The 21969-nt window shown below is 45.5% G+C and overlaps 1 protein-coding gene across 8 annotated transcripts in view; it reads right to left on the bottom strand.

Moving 5' to 3' along the window:
* The window catches only part of ZNF462 (zinc finger protein 462), a 90850-nt gene that overhangs the window by 42454 nt on the left and 26427 nt on the right, over positions 1 to 21969 (bottom strand). For 7 of the 8 annotated variants that reach the window (XM_064405699.1, XM_064405702.1, XM_064405696.1 and 4 more), the window contains exons 2-4: positions 8453 to 8703; positions 2286 to 7813; positions 1252 to 1416 (exon numbers count right to left, since the gene is read on the bottom strand). In XM_064405699.1, the coding sequence (XP_064261769.1) occupies positions 1252 to 1416; positions 2286 to 7813; positions 8453 to 8672 (5913 nt within the window). In that variant the 5' untranslated portion in view covers positions 8673 to 8703. The remainder of the gene's footprint in view (positions 1 to 1251; positions 1417 to 2285; positions 7814 to 8452; positions 8704 to 21969) is intronic. The other variant, XM_064405703.1, reaches the window with a different exon arrangement.

Genomic DNA, 21969 nt, shown 5'->3' with positions numbered 1-21969 from the left:
TACAGATAAGTTAATTTTAGTTTATTTTGCTTTAGCTACCCTGCAGACTACTCCAGCTGTCTACTCTTCAGTAGACTTTGTCCATCAGCATCAAACTCTCAAGAAACAAGCTGGTAGACTAAGACCCTAGAACCCTCCAAATATATAGAGCAAACAGAAAAAGTCCTTTTTTTAACTCTCTTTCATAACCTTCCTTTCCCATTTCTAACCAGAGCATGCATTTGTGCAGCTACTTAAGTAACCTGTAAGAGGCATTTCCAGCACATTCTTTAGGCTGTGCCTTTCATCAGCTTTTGTTCCCTGATGCAAGATTTTATTTACTCAAAAGAAAGCACTGACCCTACACAAGCATCACTTGAGAAGTGAGGAGGAGAGGGAAAGGACTCTCAGGAGGGAAGCATCTGAATCTGTCAGGAGTGCCAGGTGAGGAGGTAAGGAAAGGTCAGTGGTAGTGCAATGAAAGCTCTCTTAGGTGGGGAGAGTTAGGCTGTGGAGGACAGGGTTTCATCACAAAAAGCAGATTATGTCACCAAAAAAGGCCTGTCACTCATGCAGCAGGAGCCTCTGACAAGAGCTAGCTCCCATAGCCTTGCTTCACTTTCACTTCCCCTGCCAAAAAATATCCTGGAAACCAGACTTTGGAACACCACGTGTCCTTGGAGATGTCATAGGAGGCACCCCTTTCCACAGGGAGAAAGGAACAACGTGTTTGCACCTATTCACCTGGAGGGGATCACTGGCTCAGCTGGCCACTGAATGTTTTGTTTGGAGCCAGCGTGCAAATTCCATGTGGAAAGGTGCACCACAAGCAGCTTCACACATTTGTTTGTGCACACTTCCTCTTCCTAAAATAAAAATCATATACATACAGAAAAAAAAAAAAAGGAAACAAACAACTCTTTTTGAGCTTAAGTAGAAATGTAGCCCATAAAGTAGCTGAGATAAAGTTTCCCACTCATAAACCATCTTATGGTCATCAACGACACAAACTCCTTTGTGGCTGAGAAGAAGTGAGAATTAAAGAGTCTTCGTGCCCCTGGATCGAGAGTGAGAAAAAGTTAAAACATCTTGAAATGAACCAAATGCACTTCAGAAACTTAGTGTTGGATTAAAACATCACGCTGAACCGGAATGCCCAGTTCAAAACCCATTCAGCCTCACAAGAGCCCTCCACAGGTTATCAACGAGGCCTTTATTTTAAACAATGCAAGTAGTTTCAGCCACTTTCAGTCACCTTTCAGGAATTCTTACCTTCACAGTGGCCGACACAGAAGAGACATTCCCGTACTGGACATGCTTGCGGAGGTGATTACAGATGGCACGAAGTGTTGGATGGACTTCCACGCAAAACTTGCACTTGTAGCCAACCACCTTCCTCTCCTTGAGTTTTGAAACGTCTTCCAAGTGTCCAAAGGCCTGTTTGAGCACACAAGCATAAACCACTGAAGCAGGTTTTGTCACCTGAGCACAGGCCAGACTTTAGACCTGATGCTACACTTGATGTCCAGTCCTGCAGAACTGCAAGCTCAGTTTCTGCTGAGATCGTTAATTCCTACAAAGTAAGTGGACAAGACATCTGTGCAGAGGAAACATTCAGTTTATGGCTAACAGTGGTCCTCTAGAAGACCATTCTGGTTTGGCCTGAAACCTGTGCCTCCTCCTCCTCCAGGACCCCAGAACTTCCCCAACTTCTGTGCAAAGCTTTTCCTGCGCAAGTGCATTTTTTTTCAAACTGAAGCAGAAGGAAGGGGGTAAGTGGGCAAGAAAGGGAGAAACAATTTGTTCCTCTCCTTGTGAGGCACCTGCCCAAAGCTCCTGTCACCAGGCAGATCCGTGTCATGCTAATCCTGAGTGCTGAATGAGAGAAAGGACTGAGAGAGAGAAGGTTGAGAAGAAAACTGATGTGTTATTCAGAGGGACATGGAAGAAGGGGATGGGACATTTTGTAGAGAATCTGTGACAAAGTACATGGCAGCCTTGCCACAAAAGAACAAGCGACTGTCAGACACAGATGGCCCTCCAGAAGTGTGGGAGGGAGGAAAGAAGATAGAGAAAATACTGAAGGAAGCGGTAGGAAGGAACAAGGTTTCCTACAGAACCTAAGGGAGGATGGATGAGGAAATTAAAGCAGGATGTGTAATTGACTTATGGAGCTCACTGGCACTCTGAGTCATTCATTAGCCTGTGGTCACTTGGCTGTCAAAGAGAACATGCAAGTGGGCATTGGTGGGCTCCCTGGTGGGGAGCAGGGGGCAGAGAAAGAGACCAGACACACAAATCCTTACCCTCTCTTGTTTGAAATCTGCAAAAGCACCATCTGCATATTTCTGCTTGCTCAAAAGCTGCTTCCTCCTCTCCTGACGTTTGGCACGCTTCTGGAATTCCTCATTGTGACCATTCAAGTGTGCAGTCAGCTCTGCCGTGCTATGCAATTTCGTATCACAGTGCTTGCACTGGTAGACAGGGCTCTGAGAGCGGGTGCCACTTCCAAGTATGGAAAAGTCCCTCTTCAGATCCTTGCTGTGGTGGTCAGTGTAATGCATGCACAGCAGCTCTGCCGTGCTGAAGGACAGCTTGAAGCATTTGATGCACCTGAAGGGAAGCCACTCGATTTCCTGAGCCTCAGCCTCCACCTCAGGCTTTTCAAAGTCGTTCCTCTCCTCGGCTGGCGCTGGTTTTTCGTGCTCATCAGCATACACGGCAGTGAAATATCCCCCCAGTTTGCTGGCGTGCTGCTTCTTAGGGAAAACACCAGGGTGACGCTTCATGTAGTGGGACACGATGCCCTTCTTGCTGAAGGACTGGAAGGAGCAGAGCGAGCACTTCTTCTTCTCCACAGCCCTCCTCAGCTCCTCGCTGAGCTGAGGAGTGTCGTCCTTGGGAGGAGATGGAATGATCACTTTATTGGGTTTGTCGCTTACTGTCCTGGAGGCTGCCAGGCAGTGAGTGTAGTAAGCATCAATGTCATGTCTTTTCTGGTAGTGTGCCGCGAGCCCTTTGCGGATGGGGTTGGTGTAGGAGCACAGAGCACACTTGAAGAGGTTGTTCTTGCCCTCCGGCTGCGCCCGGACGTTGTTGTGTTTGATGCGGTAGTGTCTTGCTATCCCCTTCCGGGTGGAGCAGAAATATTTACAGAGCTGACACCGGAAAACTGTGTGAGACACTAAGTGAGAACTAGAGAAATGAGGCGCCGGCATGGACACCTCTCCAACATCCTCAGCAGCAATTTCTGGGGAGGCCTTGATTTCCGTCACCATGTCTGGCTCCACTGAGGCAGACACCTTCGGTGGTGACTGGGCAAAAACATCGAACTCGGGTTGATTGTGGTACTTCTCATAGTGGATTTTCAGCTTCTCAAGGGTTCCGTGGGTGTAGGGGCAGAGTTTGCAGCGGTAAGCACCATAGCCCTGCTTGAAAATCCTGCTTGTCTCTTCCACGTCGTTCTGAGCTATGTCAGTCGACTGCTCCACGTCATGCACAAAGTCTTCAGCAGTGACTTTTACTGACGGGTGCCGCTTCTGGTAGTGTGTGAGGACGCCATGAATACGTGTGTTAATGTAGGGGCAGTGCCTGCACTTGTACACAGCCCCCGGGTTAATGTCTATGTCCTGAGCAAAGTCTGCTGCCTTCACTTTCATGCCAGGATGCTTTTTGCCATAGTGTGTCAGGAGTCCATGCAGGTTGTTGTACTCAGACTGGCACACTGTACACTGGTATGGAGTGGAGGAGATGGCAGGGTTTGCGGAAGCCAGCTGCACAGTTTTTTCATGGGAAAGGCTGGGATCCTCTGCACACTCTGCATCCTGATCCATCTGTGGTGCTGCTATCTGGTCTTCAGATTCCATCCTGACCCCACCTTCATCAGGCTGTGGCATGGTTTTCTCAGCAGTATCTTTCTCCTTAATGATATCTAACAACACAGATTCATCCCCATTCATGGCCCAAGGGTGAAATGCTTGGTAGTGATTGGTAATATCCCAAATAGAAGATGCTTCAAAAATGCAGTCTCTGCATTTATAGGTCTTCATCTCTGTTGGCATCACTAGGGCAGGAGGGGAAGGATCGGGACCTGCCCAGAGCTTGGTTGCCATGTAGGTATAATCAACATAATGCTCGGGATGCCTCCTTTGGTAATGCACAAGCAAGCCACTCGGCTCTGTGTGTGAATAAATGCACCATTCACAGTGATAACCAGCTTCTATCAAGCCGTCCAGAAACGCCCACCTCAGTATGGATGTCACCGTGGCCTTCAGATTGGGGTGGTCCTTCTTGATGTGCTTCCTCAGTGCATAGAAGTAAGGGGAGGTGTAGCTGCACTGCCTGCACTTGAGGGCTCTCAGCTTGGACTTGTCGCGCTCGCTGCCGGAGGCGTGGGCGGGCAGGCTGCCGGCCGACTTCTTCTGCCCGCGGTCGCAGAGGCTCCTGATGGTGGCCGTGTGCTGCCTGATCACGTCCGCGTTGGCCTTGAAGTCGCGGTGCTTCTTCTGGTAGTGGATGAGCACGCCCTTGACCGTCCGGTTCCCGTAGTCGCAGTGCTGGCAGAAGAACATCTCGTTCTCCGGCGGGCTCACCGAGCTCTCAGCCCCGCCGCGGCCCAGCTGCTGCATGGACACCGGCGGCCTCTGGATGCCGGGGGGCAGCTCCCCTGCCCTCATCATGGCTGCGGTCGGCGGGGCCTGCCTGATGTACTTGGCCGTGACCTTGATCTCCGGGTGCCTCTTCTGGTAGTGGACGAGCACGCCCACGACGGAGCGGTTGCTGTAGGAGCAGTGTTTGCAGTAGTAGAGCTCAGTGGAGAGGTCTGGGGGTGGTGGTGGGGGTGCTGGAGGCTGAGAGGCCAAGTTGGAGAGTTTCGGGGAGATGGGAGCGCCCAGCTCAAACGACATTTGGGCGAGGGCAGAGCCCCTGTCAACAGAGACTACGCGCATGGTCTTCTGGATTCTGAAATATGAGGCCTTTTCTTCGGGGTGCTTCTTCTGGTAGTGCACCAAAACTGAATGCATGTTAGGGCTTGCAAATGAACACACGTCACAGTCATAAACAACCACAGTGTTGACTGAAGGTTCCTTCTGATTTTCACATTCAGGACTGAAACTCTTGGTGGCACTTTTGTTAAAACCAGCTGGCACACCAGTCCCACGAGCCACGGGGGTGGAGGTTGCCATAGTTTTTGGAGCAGAATTCAAGATCTCTCTGAGTGTCTGAGACTCTGTGTTCAGCCCTTCTTGCTGCTCAACAACGTAGCTTGAAAATATCATTGCATTGTTAATTTTCACTGTGGGATGCATTCTTTGGTAATGCGGCATCAGGCTTCTAACATTTGGGCTCGTGTAAGAGCAGAAGCGGCAGCGGTAGATCAGATCAGAATGATCAAAGTTCAGTACATTCATAGCTTCAGGATGATGCTCCCCATAATGCTGCTGCAGGTCCTCAAAATTTGTGTAGTCAATGTAGCACTCGAGGCACCGGTACACTGCACTGTGATCATTGGGATCCAGGATGTACCTAAAGCTGAATTTGATGTAGGGATGCATTCGCTGGTAGTGGGTGCTAACACTCCTGGCAGATTTGTTGCTGAAATCACAGTGTTTACAATAGTAAAGCCTGCCAGAGTCACTGAACTCTGAATTCTCGTTGTTCTGGTCGGTACCGTACATGTTGGACTGGCTGCCCAGAACAGAGGCATTAGGGCTCTGATGGTCCTTCATGCTGACAGCAGAGTAGTAGTCCTCCTCATCCTCAGACAGAGTGAGCTCAATCTCCGCCCCGTTGGTGGAATTGTAGTCGTGCTGCATGCTCCTGAAGCTCGCCTCCTTCTGGGAATCATTAGCCTCTCTGCCCCACATTTGCTGGGGTGCGTAAGAACTGGAAACCTCTATCATTGGCTCTGTTTGCTCTTCCTCTCTGTCTAACTCCACCTCTATCTCCACCTCATTGTCCTCCTCCTCTTCCTCGTCATCCTCTACGTTAATCACAGCATCCTCCTGCTGTTTGTTTTGGCTGATCTTGCTCTGCAGGTTGCTCGCTATTTCGTCAATTCTAGTTCTCTTTTTCACGGGAGAGAGATCTAAAGGGAAGTCATTTGAGACCTTCCTTGGGGCTTTTGCAACAAAGTTATTTTTAGACGACAGCCCAAGGATGGAGGTCTGGCTCTTCTTCACCGTGCTGGCAGAGGGGTGAGCATCTGCCTCGCTCTCCTGCGGCGCGTTCGACGGCGGCCCATCATATTTTGGCAAGTTGTCACAGAAGGAATGCTTGTGCTGCTGATGAACTCTGAGGCCTTTCAAAGTGGTGGTGGAATAGTTGCACAACGTGCACTTGTATGGATGCTGTGAATGGGGCTGGGGGGATTGCTGCTGCTGCTGCTGCTGCTGCGGCTGCGGCTGCGGCTGCGGCGGCGGCGGCTGCACGGGTTCCATCATCCCAGCTGACTTCCTGCCGTTGATATTCCCGCTCTCGTAGGACACCGCGCTGTCGTTCAGGGACGACGCAATGCTCTCAGCCTGGGAGTTCATGGTGTCCCAGTCGGATGCTGTTCCTGTGTGGCACTGCTTGTGGGCGCCGAGCTTCAGAGAGCTCTTGCAGGTGAAGGGGCACTCGTCGCACTTGTACACGGCCGTCTTCCCAGACAGGTGGATGTTCTCGATGTGACGGGAAATACTTCGGCGGTGCATCGTCAGGAAGGGGCAGAAAGGACACTGGAACCTGTTCATGTATCTTCTGAAGGGAATTCCCTTTGTTTCCAATAGTTTGTTGCCATCAGATCCCATCAGCTGCTCTGCAGACATTCCTGAGGTCTGGTGATCCATGGAGTTTAAGCCATTCTCGCTGTCCATTTCATTTAGCTCTTCATCTGAGCTGGAGTCATTTAGCATACTGCTTGTTTCCAGGTCAGCAGAAGAATTCGTCATATCAGCAATTCCATAGCGGGATCTGTCAGACAAATTAACCATGCCCGAGTTGTGAGGTGACTTAGGCTTCATTTGAGGGTAAGACACAGAAGAAAACTTTGAAGATGTAGAAGAGTTGGGCCTGATAAGTGAATTGCCCATAGATCCCCTGAAGTTTGAGACATTAGCACTCGACATCTCACGTCCTGTTGTGTTCATGGACATGTAATTCGAGTTTGGAGAGGCACTCTGGGCACTCTTACTCTGCACCTCAGGTGCGCTGGTTCCATCCTGCTGCTGCCTCAGGCTCGACAGGATTTTCACCATGCTGCGGTGCTTCTTCATCATGTGGTCACACCAGCGCTCCCTCCGAGGTGTCTGGTAGCTGCACCACTCACAGCAAAAGTTGCCCCTAGACTTGGTCAGGGGCTTGACCATCGACTCCAAAATGCTCCGCTCCACCACCTCTGCCGGCAGCTCCTTGCAGGGTTCCTGCACTGGCACAGAAGCAGACGTTGATTCAGACACAGCAGCAGCAGCAGCAGCAGCAGCAGCAGGAGCTGAACTCTCTTTCAGGTTGTTTTTGTGATACATTTTCTGGTGCTTAATAATCCTCGCACGCCTGGGTGACTTGTAGGTGCAGAACTGGCAACTGAAAACTTTACCAAACCCTTCATGCATCATGATGTTGTAATTTAGGGAACTAGAAGCTGGTGGCCCCACTGAGCTCCCCCCAGCCTGCGCTCCATGAACCTTCCGTGTGTGCTCTATGAGGAGGTTTTTGGAACGGAAGTAACGCACACAGAACTTGCACTGGAAAAACTTGCTGGTTGGTTTAGGGTTTGGAGCCATATGCTGGCCATAGAAAGTCTGGCTCTGGCTATAGTAACTTCCAGTCCCCATCTGACTTGTTGCATTTTGCCCTAAAATGAGAATTAAGGTGTATATGTAAATTTGTAAATAAAATAAAAAGGCTTTTCCTTCACCCACCCTGTATGCTTAAGAATGTAACCACACCCTGAACTGACAACAACCATTAGAGCATTCCCTCACTTACTTCTGGTAATATCTACAGACCTGGCAATGGTCAGAAAAGTGACCATTATGCATAATTTCTATTTATAAATGACTGTGGTGCACAGTTTTGGGTGGATAGTTTCCAAAATTACCTTCTTGGGGGGGAAAAATAAAACTAGTTTCAGTTTGAAAACTAACAAAAGTTGTAATTTTGAGGTGGTTCATCATAGTGAAGAACAACCATGAAAAGCTGAAAATGAAAAATCTGTATGAAGAACCCAATGAAAAGAAGCTGGGAAATAAAACCATCCTCCATTCTTGCATTTGCAGGAAAAAAAAACAAAACCAAAACCAAAAACAAGCGCCATGGTCAGAGCCAGTATGGCTGATGCTAGATATCTGCTTTGCTGACACAGCCACAAAGATAATGCAGATTTTTAAGCCATAATAAAGGCAGAAACTAAAACACACTGAAATAAGACATAAAATAGGGCATAAGAGCTGAGACCTTAAGAGCTGAGATCAATCTTGGAGTTGAGATTTACCTGCTATGTCATCTGCAATTGCGAATTCATCCTTTACAGAAGAAAATTCAACCTCGGTCTGGTTGCTGGCGTTGATGGAACCAGACCTTGGCTGGGTAGGACTCTCCTCAGAGACATCAGTTGGCTGCAGGAAAGCAGTGTGAACATCCTGAATGTGGGCTTTCAGGTCTTCGTAGGATGGAGCTCGAAAATCGCAGCCATCACACTGCAGGACCTCCATGGTTCGGGATGATCTTTTACATTAGAAAAACCTGCGAGAGAAACACAGGAGAAGGAGAGAAGAAGAACGATATGAGTTTGCAGCAGCACTTTTGGAACAAATCCTGGAAACACCAAGGTAACACCAAGCTTTTGATGACTCAGTCACTTGCAGAGATTCCACAAACACAGCGGCGTGGAACTCAACCTCTCCTTACCCTATCAAGAAGCGTCTACTCAGATCCACAAGAAGTCCTATCTAGGTAGCCCACAAGCTGCTGACTCAACTCTGTGAACAGTCAACTCTCTGACAAGTGACTACTGATCCAGAGGACTTTGTCCCCTTGGCTTTTCCATTACATCGGGCTGTTTTTCAGAATTTGGTCTTGTTCAAAGACCACAGCCCATGTGCAGAGAGATGGCACATTACTCCCAGCCATACAGTGGGATTCACAATCACAAGACTTCTGCCTTCAGGAGACACACTCTAACCTTCCTGGAAGCTGCCAATTCCTGCCTCATTCACTGCCATGGATCCAAAGTTTTCACAGGGAGAAATCTGTCTTACAACATAGTGTCTGTCCCGACACGGAAAACCCAGACCTAACAGCAAGGTCAGATACACTTACACAAACCCAGCGCAGGATACTGTGCTCTGCCCTACCTCCACCAAGCTTTTAAGGGCTCCTCCAGTCTTTGTTAAAATGTTTACAGTTTTATTTCAGCCCATTCTGGGGAGGAGACCTTTGTGCCTTGGCAGTCTGGGGGATGGAGACAGCCGGAGGAAGAAAAGGACAGCAACGGGAATAACCATATTGAACCAGTACAATGGAAACATGAGTTACAAAGACTCAAGAGCCATTATGACTTCCTTGATTTATCCAAAAGCCCTGCATACCTTCAAGTACAAAGCAACATAAGACACAGTGAAAGAACAGAGGTTCAGTTGTGACAATTAATCCTGCGACAGAGGGGTTGCACTGCCATGAAGGACAGGAGACACAAAGCACAAGCCAAACAAAAGACTTGGACCCTCCTACCCTGTGCAGAGCTTAGGCACAAGAGCTACCTTCCTCTGCTAACACAGCAATTGCCTCTTTAAGATTCCATCTGCTGGAAAAGGATGACAAAGGGAATGTTTCAGAGGTCCAAGACACAACGGCAGCCCACAGCAATTTAAATCCCATGTGTCTGTTGTATGTGGAGTAAGAAGGAAGCAACCTACAAAGTGAGGAGCAAGCTCCAAAACATTAAGGCACAGAAACGAGAGAGGGTACTGCACCAGGATTTTAGATGAGAGAATGCTTCTTCTGATAGCCTGCTAAAATAAACTTCTAGCTAGTCAAATTCCGGAGCACAGAGGCTCTCCTCATATTTACCTACATTACTTTGCAGGCTGCACCGTGTCCTCTCTCTCCCCCCACTCCCTCTCACCACCAATAAAGAAAATGAACGCTGCACCAGCTTCTTTTCAGCTAACAAAGTTACAATAATCGAGATACTCAAGCTTTTATGTGCAAGCACCAGACCAAATTGTGTGGAAGAGGTTGCTATCTGCTCTGGATCAAATTACAGCAGTGAGTGAAGCCCCACCCCACGTCTCCTTTAGCACAGTCCATTAGACCTGAAAACAAATTTTTCCATGGAGCAGACGACTCCTGCATTTAGAGCACTTCACAGAAAAGCAGATCATCCAGTTTTCACTACCCATCCCCCAAGCTTAGTCCTTTCATCTCAGCCAAACAAGCCACAGCTCCACTGAATGTGTTTATCACACTTTCAAGAGATATGAGCCCCTGCGTCACTGAAGCTTTAAGACTCACTAAGCTGCCCTAGTCCTCTGAGCTTTGGGAGCAGCCATTTTAGCTCAGACAACTCCTGCACTCAGAGCCTCAGAGCTTCTTGCCTGTGCACAACATGGCCTCACTTAGCTTCAGCTCAAGCACACCAGCCTTTTTTCTTTTTTTTTCTTTTTTTATTCCCCCCTCCCTTTTTTTTTTAACTCCTCCTCCTTAGGTGATGCTTTAAAAGTCACCATCCCCTCCCAGAACCACATCTCCCTTTCTCCTGCATGGCCTGCCCTCCAAATCGTGCCTCTGCTCTCCTCCCCCTTGCGCCCTCCTCAAAGCTGCACCCTCCTTCTCCTTCAGCAGAAGGCTTGGCCTTCCCCAAACCACCTCCTCGGGGTTGGGTTCCCCTGCCCCATGGGTGACAAAATGTGGCTGTTCTCTCCACAAGCGCTGCATTCACAGCGCCAAGACGCTGGTCCAAGCTGTCCTACACGCAGCTGAGAGCCTCGCAGGAGCAGGAGGAGGAGGAGGAGGAGGAGGAGGAGGAGGAGGAGGAGGAGGAGGAGGAGGAGGCGCGGGGGAGTGAGGGGGGACAGCAGGCGGGGAAGGCTCCAGCCGGGCCTGTCCCTGGGGAGCTCTCCTGCTTGGCGCAGAAGACACACCACCCCACTGCCCTGCCAGATTCCAAAGTCTAATGACCTTTGTTAATCACCACCCAGCCTGTCTGCATCAGCAAACCCTGCCAGCAGACACACCCTTCGCACAAAGGCTGTAGCTATGCCTTTTAAGAGAGGTTCTCTGAAAGCTCCATTGTGTGGAGGAGATGAAAAACAACGCGGGCACACAAAAATCTCACTCTTCCCCCCCCTTCAGCCCTCCCCCTCCTCAGCCCCCCGAAAACTTCAGACCCTTTAGAAACATCACCACAAAGCGCTCCAAGCTCTGTCTCTTTTGGAAAACTTCAGGCCAGCTTACGAAATAGAAAACCAGAAGGGAGACCAGCGCTGAAGATATGAAAAGAAAGGACAATCCTGGCAACTCCAAGAGGGTGAAAACCACCACCATCCTCACTCATCTCCAGCACGCACTGCTGCTTGGAGAATGCATCCTCAAGGATGTCTACACAAGGTTAAACCAACCACTGTGTTGAGAGATATCATTAATAGCTGCTGGTTACAAAACTGATGGAGATTCTCTAATGGGTTCCAGCTCGAATCTCAACAGGGTCTGCACCACAAAGGCAAAACCAAGCCCAAGAAGAGGTTTTTCCTACTGCTTCCAGTGAGGAACAAACATCAGGTACAGCTGAGTGGACTTCAGTGTGATGTTTTCACCACCCATCACCTGCTGAGAGCATTTCCATGCTCTTCTTTAAAATCCTGCCATTGCATAAGGGCTCAAAACACACACTGCCAGTTTCAGCTCATATATCAAAATAAACTGTAACACAATGTGCATCTTCCTTCTTTTTTGTCCGCATGGGACATGACACCAGGAGAGACTCACCTGGTGAAAAGAGCAAAGAGCACTTTCAAGTGCAGGTGTTAAAACACTGTCAAGACACATCCCTAAGCCACGGGACAAAGCAAGGTTCACACATCTCCATCCATGGTCAGCTAAGCTAACTCATTCCATAACCCTTCACATTTTCAGTAAAAAAAATTTAGAGGGGAATGGAGGTGGAGTGAGACAGGAGTTACCAAATCTAGTAACTCAGCAGCAGAAGTGTGGGAATAAAAACCCAAAGCAACCAAACAAAACCACCATTAAATGAATCCATAAATCCCAGAAGCCCTTGAACATATTCACAAGCAATCTCTTGAGACCACATTGTGTATAAATAATATGTGACTTCTAAAATACCCTTACTAATGCAATGCTAACCTCACAAAACATTATTAAAATGCCATTGTCTGGCTAATTTGCATTTACAACGTCTTCTTAAATATGGAGGTATTCTCATTTTTCTTAGGAGCAAAAAGCTTTCAAAACACTGGGCAACAGAGATTCTCAAAACCACCGTTTTAAAGACACAAGGTGGTCTCAAATCATCTACAGCATCCTTCTCTACACTCATAAATGCCTGAGAACATCTGAGACACAGTTGCATTAGATTTTGAGGTTTTTAAAAATCCAAAACAAAAGATAATTGTGCTTGTTGAACAACAGCAATTACAGAATTTGGCAGCAGCCAAAGTAGTACAAATCATTATGTTTAAGTTTGGTTTTAAAGCTTCAAAATACAAAATTAATTGTGAAGCCCAAGGCACTGACCTCAAAATTGAGCTTCTGTGGTTTGACTACCCATCCGTTATATTTTGAGATGGAGTCAGCAGAGCTTCTACAAGTTAAGGATCTGCACATGCACAACCACAACTAAAAAGGTCAGTCAGACCACACAACACCCCACGAGCTTCCAGCTCAGCATTAGTAACACTGCATGTGAAGCAAAGGCGTCTCCAGCCCTGCCTCTGGTCGGATGATCAGAGCCCTCTCCGTCCCTACAACTGCAGGCTGCACTCATTTTAACTCAGCAAAAAAGGTGGAGCTGAAGAGAAAATTTCCTGCCCCCAAGCATGGAGCAGGGAAGTGGTTGAGTCACCCTGCCTGGAGGTGTTTTAAAGATGCGTGGATGTGTACCTTGGGGGCACGGGTTTAGTGGGTGAACACAAGCAGCGTCAGACTCCGTGGTCCTCGAGGTTTTTCCAGCCTTCCCCACCCTTCCAGAAATTAACACCACGGAAATGAAATTTGCCGGCATGTAATTACAGATAAGACAAGTTTTTTAAATTCCCATGAGTAACACCTCAGGCATTTTTCCCTGCTGGAGAAGCCTGGGTTTTATACCAGTGCCTACAGCTGTGCTGAGGACCTTCCAGCCCTGCTGCCTGGGCTCCTGGCCAGGTTCAGCCCATGTTCAGTGGAGATGCAGCTCTCATCTTTGGATTTGGGGTTTTGGGCTTTTTTTCCCCCCCCGATTTTTTCTTCTTAAAACACTTTTTATGTAATGTAAGATCACAACAGCAAAAATGAGGACTAAACAAAGAAAATCGTAGGAGTAATGCAAAAACTGATACATTTTGAGAAACTGGAAACCTGAAGGCTATTCCAACTGGAGGAAGCCAGCCTCACCTTCCATTTATGAAAGGAAACCCCATAATTAATTAAGAATTCAGAGAATAAATTCAACTATCAACTACAGTCAGGTAGACCTACTCAACTCATGGATCTTTTTCAATTACTAAATTCCAACCAAGCTATTGGAATTCTTGGTCCTCTGAGGACTGTTTTTGGATTTACTTCTCTGACCTGGTAACAACATAAACTAAACTGAAATACCATTTCTTTTTTCACTATTTTTTTTCTTTTTATTCAATACAACCAAGTTTTGATAGAACTGCATGGGTTGGGTTGCAACTCTATGTAATATACATACTTTGGGGTTCGTATTTTCTTGTGAACAAATTAATGATAAAACTGTATCACTGGTTACAGCTTTAATTATCAATATCTCCATACATCCAGTTTTGGGCTGTTTGTTCCATTCTGAAACTCAACAGTTAAAGACATAAGAGATAGGTTACCTGATGCCTGTGATTCCATTCTTGCAGTAAATATTTCCCTTGACTAATACGGAAATGTATATCAAAATGTAAAGTATTTTCAGGAAAAACTTTACTGTTGAAGATTCAGTACAAATCAATAATAAAAACAATCTAAACTGAGAGGACACAAACTCATTTTCTTCCAAAAATGTCCTTATCCAGATACCTGAAAGACTGTTTGAGCCTGAAGTGAGTTTCAGATCTGATGTCACAAATCGAGGTCTTCTATACATGCTTTGTACATTATCTTCCAAACTTTTCAGACATCTCCCTGTCATGGAAAATAGGATGGCTAGCACCCATACAGTAGATATTTATTTATGTTCCTGAATACAGACACCAATACCACACTAAATCTATCACAGCTTGCAAAATCTTCTACAATAAAAAAAAAAATGTAAACCATATTATTCTTAAAGCTCATGGAAGAGATGATACTCACTGCTGCCAGAAACATGGTTGGGTTTGGTTTTTTTCCCAGTTCAAGAAAACAAGGATTCACAGAACTTCTCACATAAATGAGATTAAATGGGTCCAAACAATGGATGTACTGGTATCAACTCAACTTATTCCCCATTATTATGACTTCTCAAAAATGGGGGTGGAAAAAAGGCAAAACAAATGAACAAAAAATCCAAAACCCCCAAAAAACGTGGTTATTGAATTTTAATACCTATTAGCCATCTCACTCTAAGACTACTGCAGAATAAAGGCACACCATGGATTTTAGAAGAAGTGTGAAAGGAGAGCCACAGATAGTGGCACCTATCTGTCTGCTTCTGATAGGGCTTTACTGATTCAAGCTACCTAAGTGCTGATGACTGCTTCTTTTCTCACAAATAATGTTTCTTCTCTTTCTTTCTGTCCTGGGGTCCACATATATACTTGTTCTGCTAAAAAAAAATACATTAAGAGGCCATCCGAATGCCTGAAGGATACTTTCAAACTTCAAACTTTTGAAATAAAAGCAGATTGCAAATAAAATGCCACAATCTTATTGAATTACAAACTTAAGACTGTCATACAAATTACAGTCCTGGCCTTTTTTGTCCCTCTTTCCTTTGGGTTAGCTGTGAGGCAGTACATGACACAGAGCATAGGCAACAGAGTCTGAGGATAAAGAACTTCCCTAATGAGAAAGGCTCTCAAACATTAAATGCTCTTGCTCCAAGCAAGGCTAGGATGGGTTCTTCTGATCTTCTGAATTACTTTCATGGCAAGTTATTAATCCCTACAGAACTCAGAAAGACACTAAATATATATATATATATATGAGAATCTGACAACTGGATGGTCTGAGTAGGACTTGCTAAGTGTGAGACTTAATCTGCTGCACAAAACTAGTTTTAAGAGAGAGGTGAGACGGGATGGGGCAAAAATTCAGAACAGAAATGTGGTTTTGCCACTTGGTTCCTGTACTGGCGGGACATGAGCCAAGTCACTCACCTCCCCAACACAGCCCAGCCCCTCAGTGCTCTTCTCCACAAACACAAGGGGCAAGTGGGCTGGCCCAGGCGAGGAAAACAGACACCAGAGCCAAGCAGCTTGGCTTTTGTACCCTGCTCATTAGTGCTCCCCATATGGCACAATGGAACTGAAGGCACTGGGGTCTGGGGTTTCTAATTTCCAGCCAAGAGTGTATTGTTAATTACCTCGAGTAATGCTGCTGCTGTGAGCTGGGAAGGAGGTGCAAGCCCCGGTGTGTGCTGAGTTGAGAGGGAGAGGAGGATGTCAGTAGGTGGTGCTGAAGAACACGGCAGCACCGTGCCCCGGCTACTCCAGAAACAACCCAATTCCTCCTCATGCATTGCAAATACCTTCCAGGAGCTTGCACACAAAGGATGCATTACCAGCCTCACCCGGGAAGGAGCAGGGGAGGAGCAGGCTCCTCAGCTTGGCACAACCCCAGCAAAGACCTCATCCTTGCCAAGAAAAGTCGGAGCTGTCTGAAAGGGGGTCCTGCCAGTGGCAAATTAGATATGGCAAACCCCACCACATACCCCTCTGGATGGTGGAGTGAAAGAACAGTCACAAAGTCTGAAGAGAGAAGAGATTATCTCCTGATAGCCATCTGCCCTTAAAACACCCTCCAGTGCCTTCAGGAGTAATCTTGCCATCCACCCTGAACTCCATGCTCCATTCCATGGTCACTGGCAGGGCTGGTGAGCTGAGAGCTTTGGAGAGGACCAAACCTCAGTTTGCAAGAAGCACAGTATTTTTACAGAGGCTAAATGCAGCTTTATAAACTGGTGACAGAGCTAAACCATGGGAACACAGAAACTGCTGGATTATTTTAGGGGCCACAGAATTTTAATCTTAAGAGATCTGAGATTAGACCAGCCAACACAGCTGGTTTAAAACACATGCAGGCACTCAGAGTGTAGTCACAGAGGTGAAAACCAAGTCACTAGCACTCAGAAACCACAAATGCAAAGGGCAAAACTCTGCTTTGGGCCTCCTACTGAAAAAAATGTGATGCCAGCTCATGCCAGAATATCGCTAGTGTGAAATATGTATGTGAAAAGTTGCTTTTCTGGAGTCATTTTACTCCTTTAAGTGCAGCAACTGAAGTGGATGTAGCCGTGGTGACAAAGATTGAACTTGGCTGGTGAGAGGAGTAATCTTCCAGCCAGAGATCACTTCCCTAATTTGGCACTCCGTTACCCTGTTTGGTCACTCAGGACTCACTAAGAGAAGTTCACAGGGCAGCTGGGAACCAAAGGAACATTGCCTGGATCACATCCAAGTGAGCCATAGCCCTATGCCTGTCTGTCACACCCATAAGAGCTCAGCTTCCTGAGGACCCTGGGGAGTCAGAAGCCTTCTCCCCAGTCCATCCACAGATCTTACATGCTCCAGAGGTACTTTAAAAGTGCAAGAGAGCGTGTGGAGAGAACGGAAAAGGACATTCAGAGGGATGGTTTTAACCCCATAAAGCCAGAATTCATGTTCTGTACCAGCCAGCAAGGCTGAGTGCAACAGCACACCACCTCATGCAAACCCAAACCCACCTCATGCCTGACTCCAATTATACAGCAAGATCCACCGCTGAAACCCTGCTGGAGGGCAAGAAAATGCTGATTAACGAAGTCTAAAGATTGTTCATCTCTCCCAGCCTACCCTTCAGAAGCACATGTTTGTTTGAGGAGCTGCACTGACACCCTGGCTATTTTAACACTGCCTTTGTCTCCAGCTATCCCTCCCCTTCCCCCAAGCTTTCTGCTATATTTGACATTTGCAGGGCAGCAAGCAGAAGCTTCTCTGTCCGCCAGTTCATTTCCTCAGGTAATACAAATCCATCACTGACCCATTTATAATACCAGACAGAATACACAGTTTTATTTGCCCACTGACTCACACGCAGCATGGCAGCCAGCATCTCTGCCCCAGGTAAAAGAACACACACTCTTCCAGCACTTGACAGATCTCAGACCAGTGATTACCATTAGGCTGACACCTTTCTCCATGACAACCCCTCACAAGAGTTCTTTTCCACCTGGGCAAGTGAAGGTCCTCTGTTTTTGTGGTGGAGGCAGCAGGATGCTGGTCCTGCCAGCTGAGAAGGGATGCTGCAGAAAAGGAGCAACAAGTTGCTGCTGACACATTGCCCAAAATACTTTGCCCCAAACAACTTCAGAGTTTGGATAATCCTTTGGATTGCATGTTGATGTGCACTATGAGTGCAATATCCTGGGTCCAAATGAGAACCTTGCTGATTTTACTCCCCATTTTCACTCACTCCTTCCAGGAATCAAATTTTTGCAGCTGGTGTAATAGTACAAAGCTCAAGTCTTAAAATAGCACTCTGGCTCATAATCATAATCATTAATGTGATACATAGATGGCAGACAGGCTCTAGAAGAAACCAAGTGGAACATCTACAGTGCACTTCAGGACTGGAGGAAAGGGAATTCCGGGTGATCCTGCAATTATGGATCACAACATTTGTGAATCGACCAGGGTTAATGAAAGTTCTCCAGCCAGAAAGTGGTTTAATCAAAGAGGAATTAGAAACTATTACATTAAAACAAGGAAAAAGCTGTTAGTCTCTGTCAATAAAAAAATATACTTCATTATACAGGTAATAATTAAGAACAATCTCCCACACAAAAAGAAAAAAAAACCCAAAACCACAACCAACCTCTTGTTAACCTTACTGCATGTCTTTCCAGTAATAAATATCTTGTGCCCCTGACTACTATGAATGCATTCAAATTAAGGAGAAATCTAGTATTATAGCTCAGTTTTCTCAAAAATTGTAAGAAATTGAACTTCCTAATGGAGTTCTTCTGTCCTAGTTTAATTCTTTTTGCTTTAAATAAGCTGTTTGAGGGTCAGCCACTGATATCCAATTTCTTTTTCTTTCTCCTAAGAAATACTCAAACAGGAAATGGATCATAAAGAATAAAAAAAACCCCTGATCTTCTTTTTAATAAGGGCTTAGATTATAAGCAACTGCACCCTTCAAAAGCTACAATCCTTGCAAATATGTGGACATTACAGAACTCTTAAGAGTTTTTTTTCTCGTCTGCAAGTCCATTACACAACACCTTATTTTTTTTCAGCTGTTGCAAATGCTCCGCATTTAATGACTTAAAATTCAGCAATCTTGGAGCACTTAAATTTATCTAGGAAGGAAAAAAAAATCTAATTTTAGAACAAAATAATCAGTCTCCATTGTCATAAGACGACTCTCATTTCTGAAGAACCATTCTCACATGGCCCTAAAGATACAGGAAGACACCTGATAAAAGAAAAAGTGAAGCAAAAACTTCACTCCAGAATATGTAAACAATTGCCAAACTACAGATATAACCCCAGTGTCTCTCGTTTTAAGGAAAGTTCTGTTCAAGACTAGGTTGTCAAGATAAAAAGTATCTCTTGAGGTAAAAAAAAACCCTCAAAACTAAATCAGCCAACAACTGAGTAACCTGGAATCTGCACCCAAATACTTCATTTTTGTAACAGAGGAGACTGAAAGAGATTTTCAGTTTTTCTGGCCTAAAAGAGGAGAATTCTTGGGAAAATTCAAGGTGAAGGGACTTTTCAAAAAGCACTTACATGTGCCCGTAGTAAAAATTTGAACCGTCTCCAATTAGGGAAAAAACAAAATGCACTTAAAACCCCACCAAGATTCTTAGACAAATTCAATAAAAAGCAGCCCAGTGGCAACTGAGGCTTTGTCAGGATTTTGGTCTTGTGCATAATAAGAAGCAATAAAGACAAGCCTCAGGAGAACCATTACATAAATGGCCAATAAATGGTCTTCTAATAAGACCTGGCCTCAGAAAAACCCTTATTTTGTTGCATTATTGAAAATTGGTGAGACAGTGGCTCTTCAGGACAGGTATTCTGCTTTTGGCTACGTGCTTTGGGACCCAAAAAGGCTGTTTGGAACTGCAGTGCCTCTGTCTAAATAACTCCATGGCTAGGCAAACCTTGACATTTACTCTGCATGCAAAAGTGGACTGGAGTGGGTAAGATATTTTCAAGCTAAGAAAGATGGAAAAAAAAAGTTTCAAAATATGCAAAAGAAACCCAGAAGATTGAAGCCCCGTGGTGGTTTAAAATCAATCTATAAAACAATCAAAACCTGATGAGATACAAACAGAATTATGGAATTTAGCTTGCCTTTTAATCTGGGAAGTTCAGAAGTAATGGAGTTTAACTTCTGGGAAGCTCAGAATTATGGAATGTAGCTTGCCTTTTAATCTGGGAAGTTCTGAAAGCAAAGGAAGGGTTTTCTGGCTCTCAGCAGTTTCAACAAAGTGAATTCACCTATGATGATGACAAAGGCACATGTGCTGCATTCCACAGCTCCAAAGCAGATGGGTACATAATTCCCATTATCTTTACTGATTATTGTAGAACCATTTAAAAAAAAAAAGGAAGCAAGTTTGACTTAAAGGGAAGGCACTTAAAACCTCCCCAACTTGCTGCTTTACCTAGATGTACATCTAAGTACTTTCAGTAGATCAAGTGTCATTGAATCCTCCAGCTCAAGCAAATTTTAAAATGAAGCAGGATTAAGTTCAAAGCAGAACCACATAAAGAATTCTAGTTTGCTCCTACTAAAGGAATAAATATGGAAACAGGCAAGCAAGGAAGAAAACACCAAACAAGCAAAGAAAACCAGAAAGCAAAACCTAAAGAGCAAAGACCTGTGTTAGACTCAAGTGTTAAAAAAAAATAAATAAATTATGGTGGTTGGAAGGGACAGGGTGCATCTTTTCATTTACAAATGGAGAGGAGACAAGGATGATCACATATATAAACAACATATTCTCCTTGCATCAAGAGTCCAGCTACATGAACAGCTCTTCAGACAAAGCATTCAGCAACACCACTTGCCAGTCAGGTGGATCTCCTCCCTGTTTCTTTCATCCCAAAAGAGGTATACATGACACCAGAATTCACACAAAGAGTGTTCTGAGACATCTGATTTGTTTTCAGCCAACGTCCTTGAACGGTGTGGAAGAAAAAAAAAAAAAGAACATAATGTGGTTTGCAGTCCACTCTAGACTTTTTTCCCTTTTAAAAGTCATTTGAATAAGAGGCATTTGCGCTTTTTTTTTGTATTATTATTCATTTCTAGCAACAAGCATTCATTCAGGCGTGGGTTCTTGTTTGCAGGAATGCACGCAGAGTCAGAGTTCCACATTAATTTATGACCTCATTGACAAAGTGTCTATGGGAGAAGTGTACAATCAGTTCTGCGCAAATTTCATTTTCCCTTCTGCTGTTTATGGAACACTGGAGCATGACAAAAGACAGGATCATATGTTTCAGGTTTCCATTCATTTATCACAGACAAGTCATTAAGGTCAGCAGAAGTGACTTGCTCTCAGAGACAGCAAAGGCTGAAGTATCTCCCTGGTTTTCACACAGCTGCACATTCAACATGAAATCTGAAGGCTCACGATTTCAAGTTGCAGATAAGAAACAAAAAGGCAGATATCTCTGAGTCTCTCAGGCAGCAATATACTGACAGTCTGTTCCATCCAATCACAACCCTATTTATTTGACTCGCTAAGTTCAGGCCACACTTGATGGTGGGCTCTGGCTGTGTGGAAAGCAAGTTGAGTGAGTCTGCACCACAAAAAAAGCCTTCCTCCTTTACCTGGTAGTGCAGAACCACAAAGAAGTGAAGCAGCCTGGCCCCAGGTCACACAGCTGGTGTGTGGCACAGCCAGCAGCACAACGTGGCTTTCCAGACTCCAGCCCTTCCCTGTGATGCCACTGTCCCTGAAATCCCAGTGCCAACTTTTCACAAGAAATTACAAAGCTCTCCAGCATGGCAGAAGTGGTAATTCCAGAAGGAAGGGTAAATCAAAACACCACACACAAGGAGACAACCGATGCTCTTTATTTATCTTTGTATTTATTTTCTAGCTGGAGTTGCCATTTCCACCTTTCTGCACAGAATCCAGGCCTTTTGCTGAAGAATTTAGGTCAACTCGGCAAAATGTCTGCAGAGATGCAGAGAAGAATGGAGTGGAGATGGAGTTTAGGGTTGGTGAGCAAGGTCTAACCCTCACATTACTTAGCATTGCAGTAGAGGATGCACACGGTAAAAAACGCGGTGTTTTGGGGAAGCTTTTTATGAGGGTGAGGAAGAATATTTGTTTTGCAGGGCTGGCAGCTAGAAAAACTGAAATTCTTGGATGGTCTGAGAGGACTTTGCCCAAACTGCTGAGTCTTTCTTCCCAAACTCTTCTAAATAATCAGAAACATAATAATAATAATTCTGTTCTATCAAATAATCTGCACAAAATGCCATCAGTACTCACTAGCAGTCACCAAAGAGAGTCTCCTTTATGGCACCTTCATAAAGATACCTGCAAGAGGAACTCTCTGGGTCTTCCTTAGTGTCTTTTTTTTAAGCAGGAGATATTCAAGACCATAGAAGAGGAAGTTTGATTTA

The sequence above is a fragment of the Passer domesticus genome, chromosome Z (assembly GCF_036417665.1).
Source record: "Passer domesticus isolate bPasDom1 chromosome Z, bPasDom1.hap1, whole genome shotgun sequence".
In the NCBI taxonomy this organism is placed as follows: domain Eukaryota; kingdom Metazoa; phylum Chordata; class Aves; order Passeriformes; family Passeridae; genus Passer; species Passer domesticus.
This window is presented reverse-complemented; position numbering and strand designations above follow the sequence as displayed.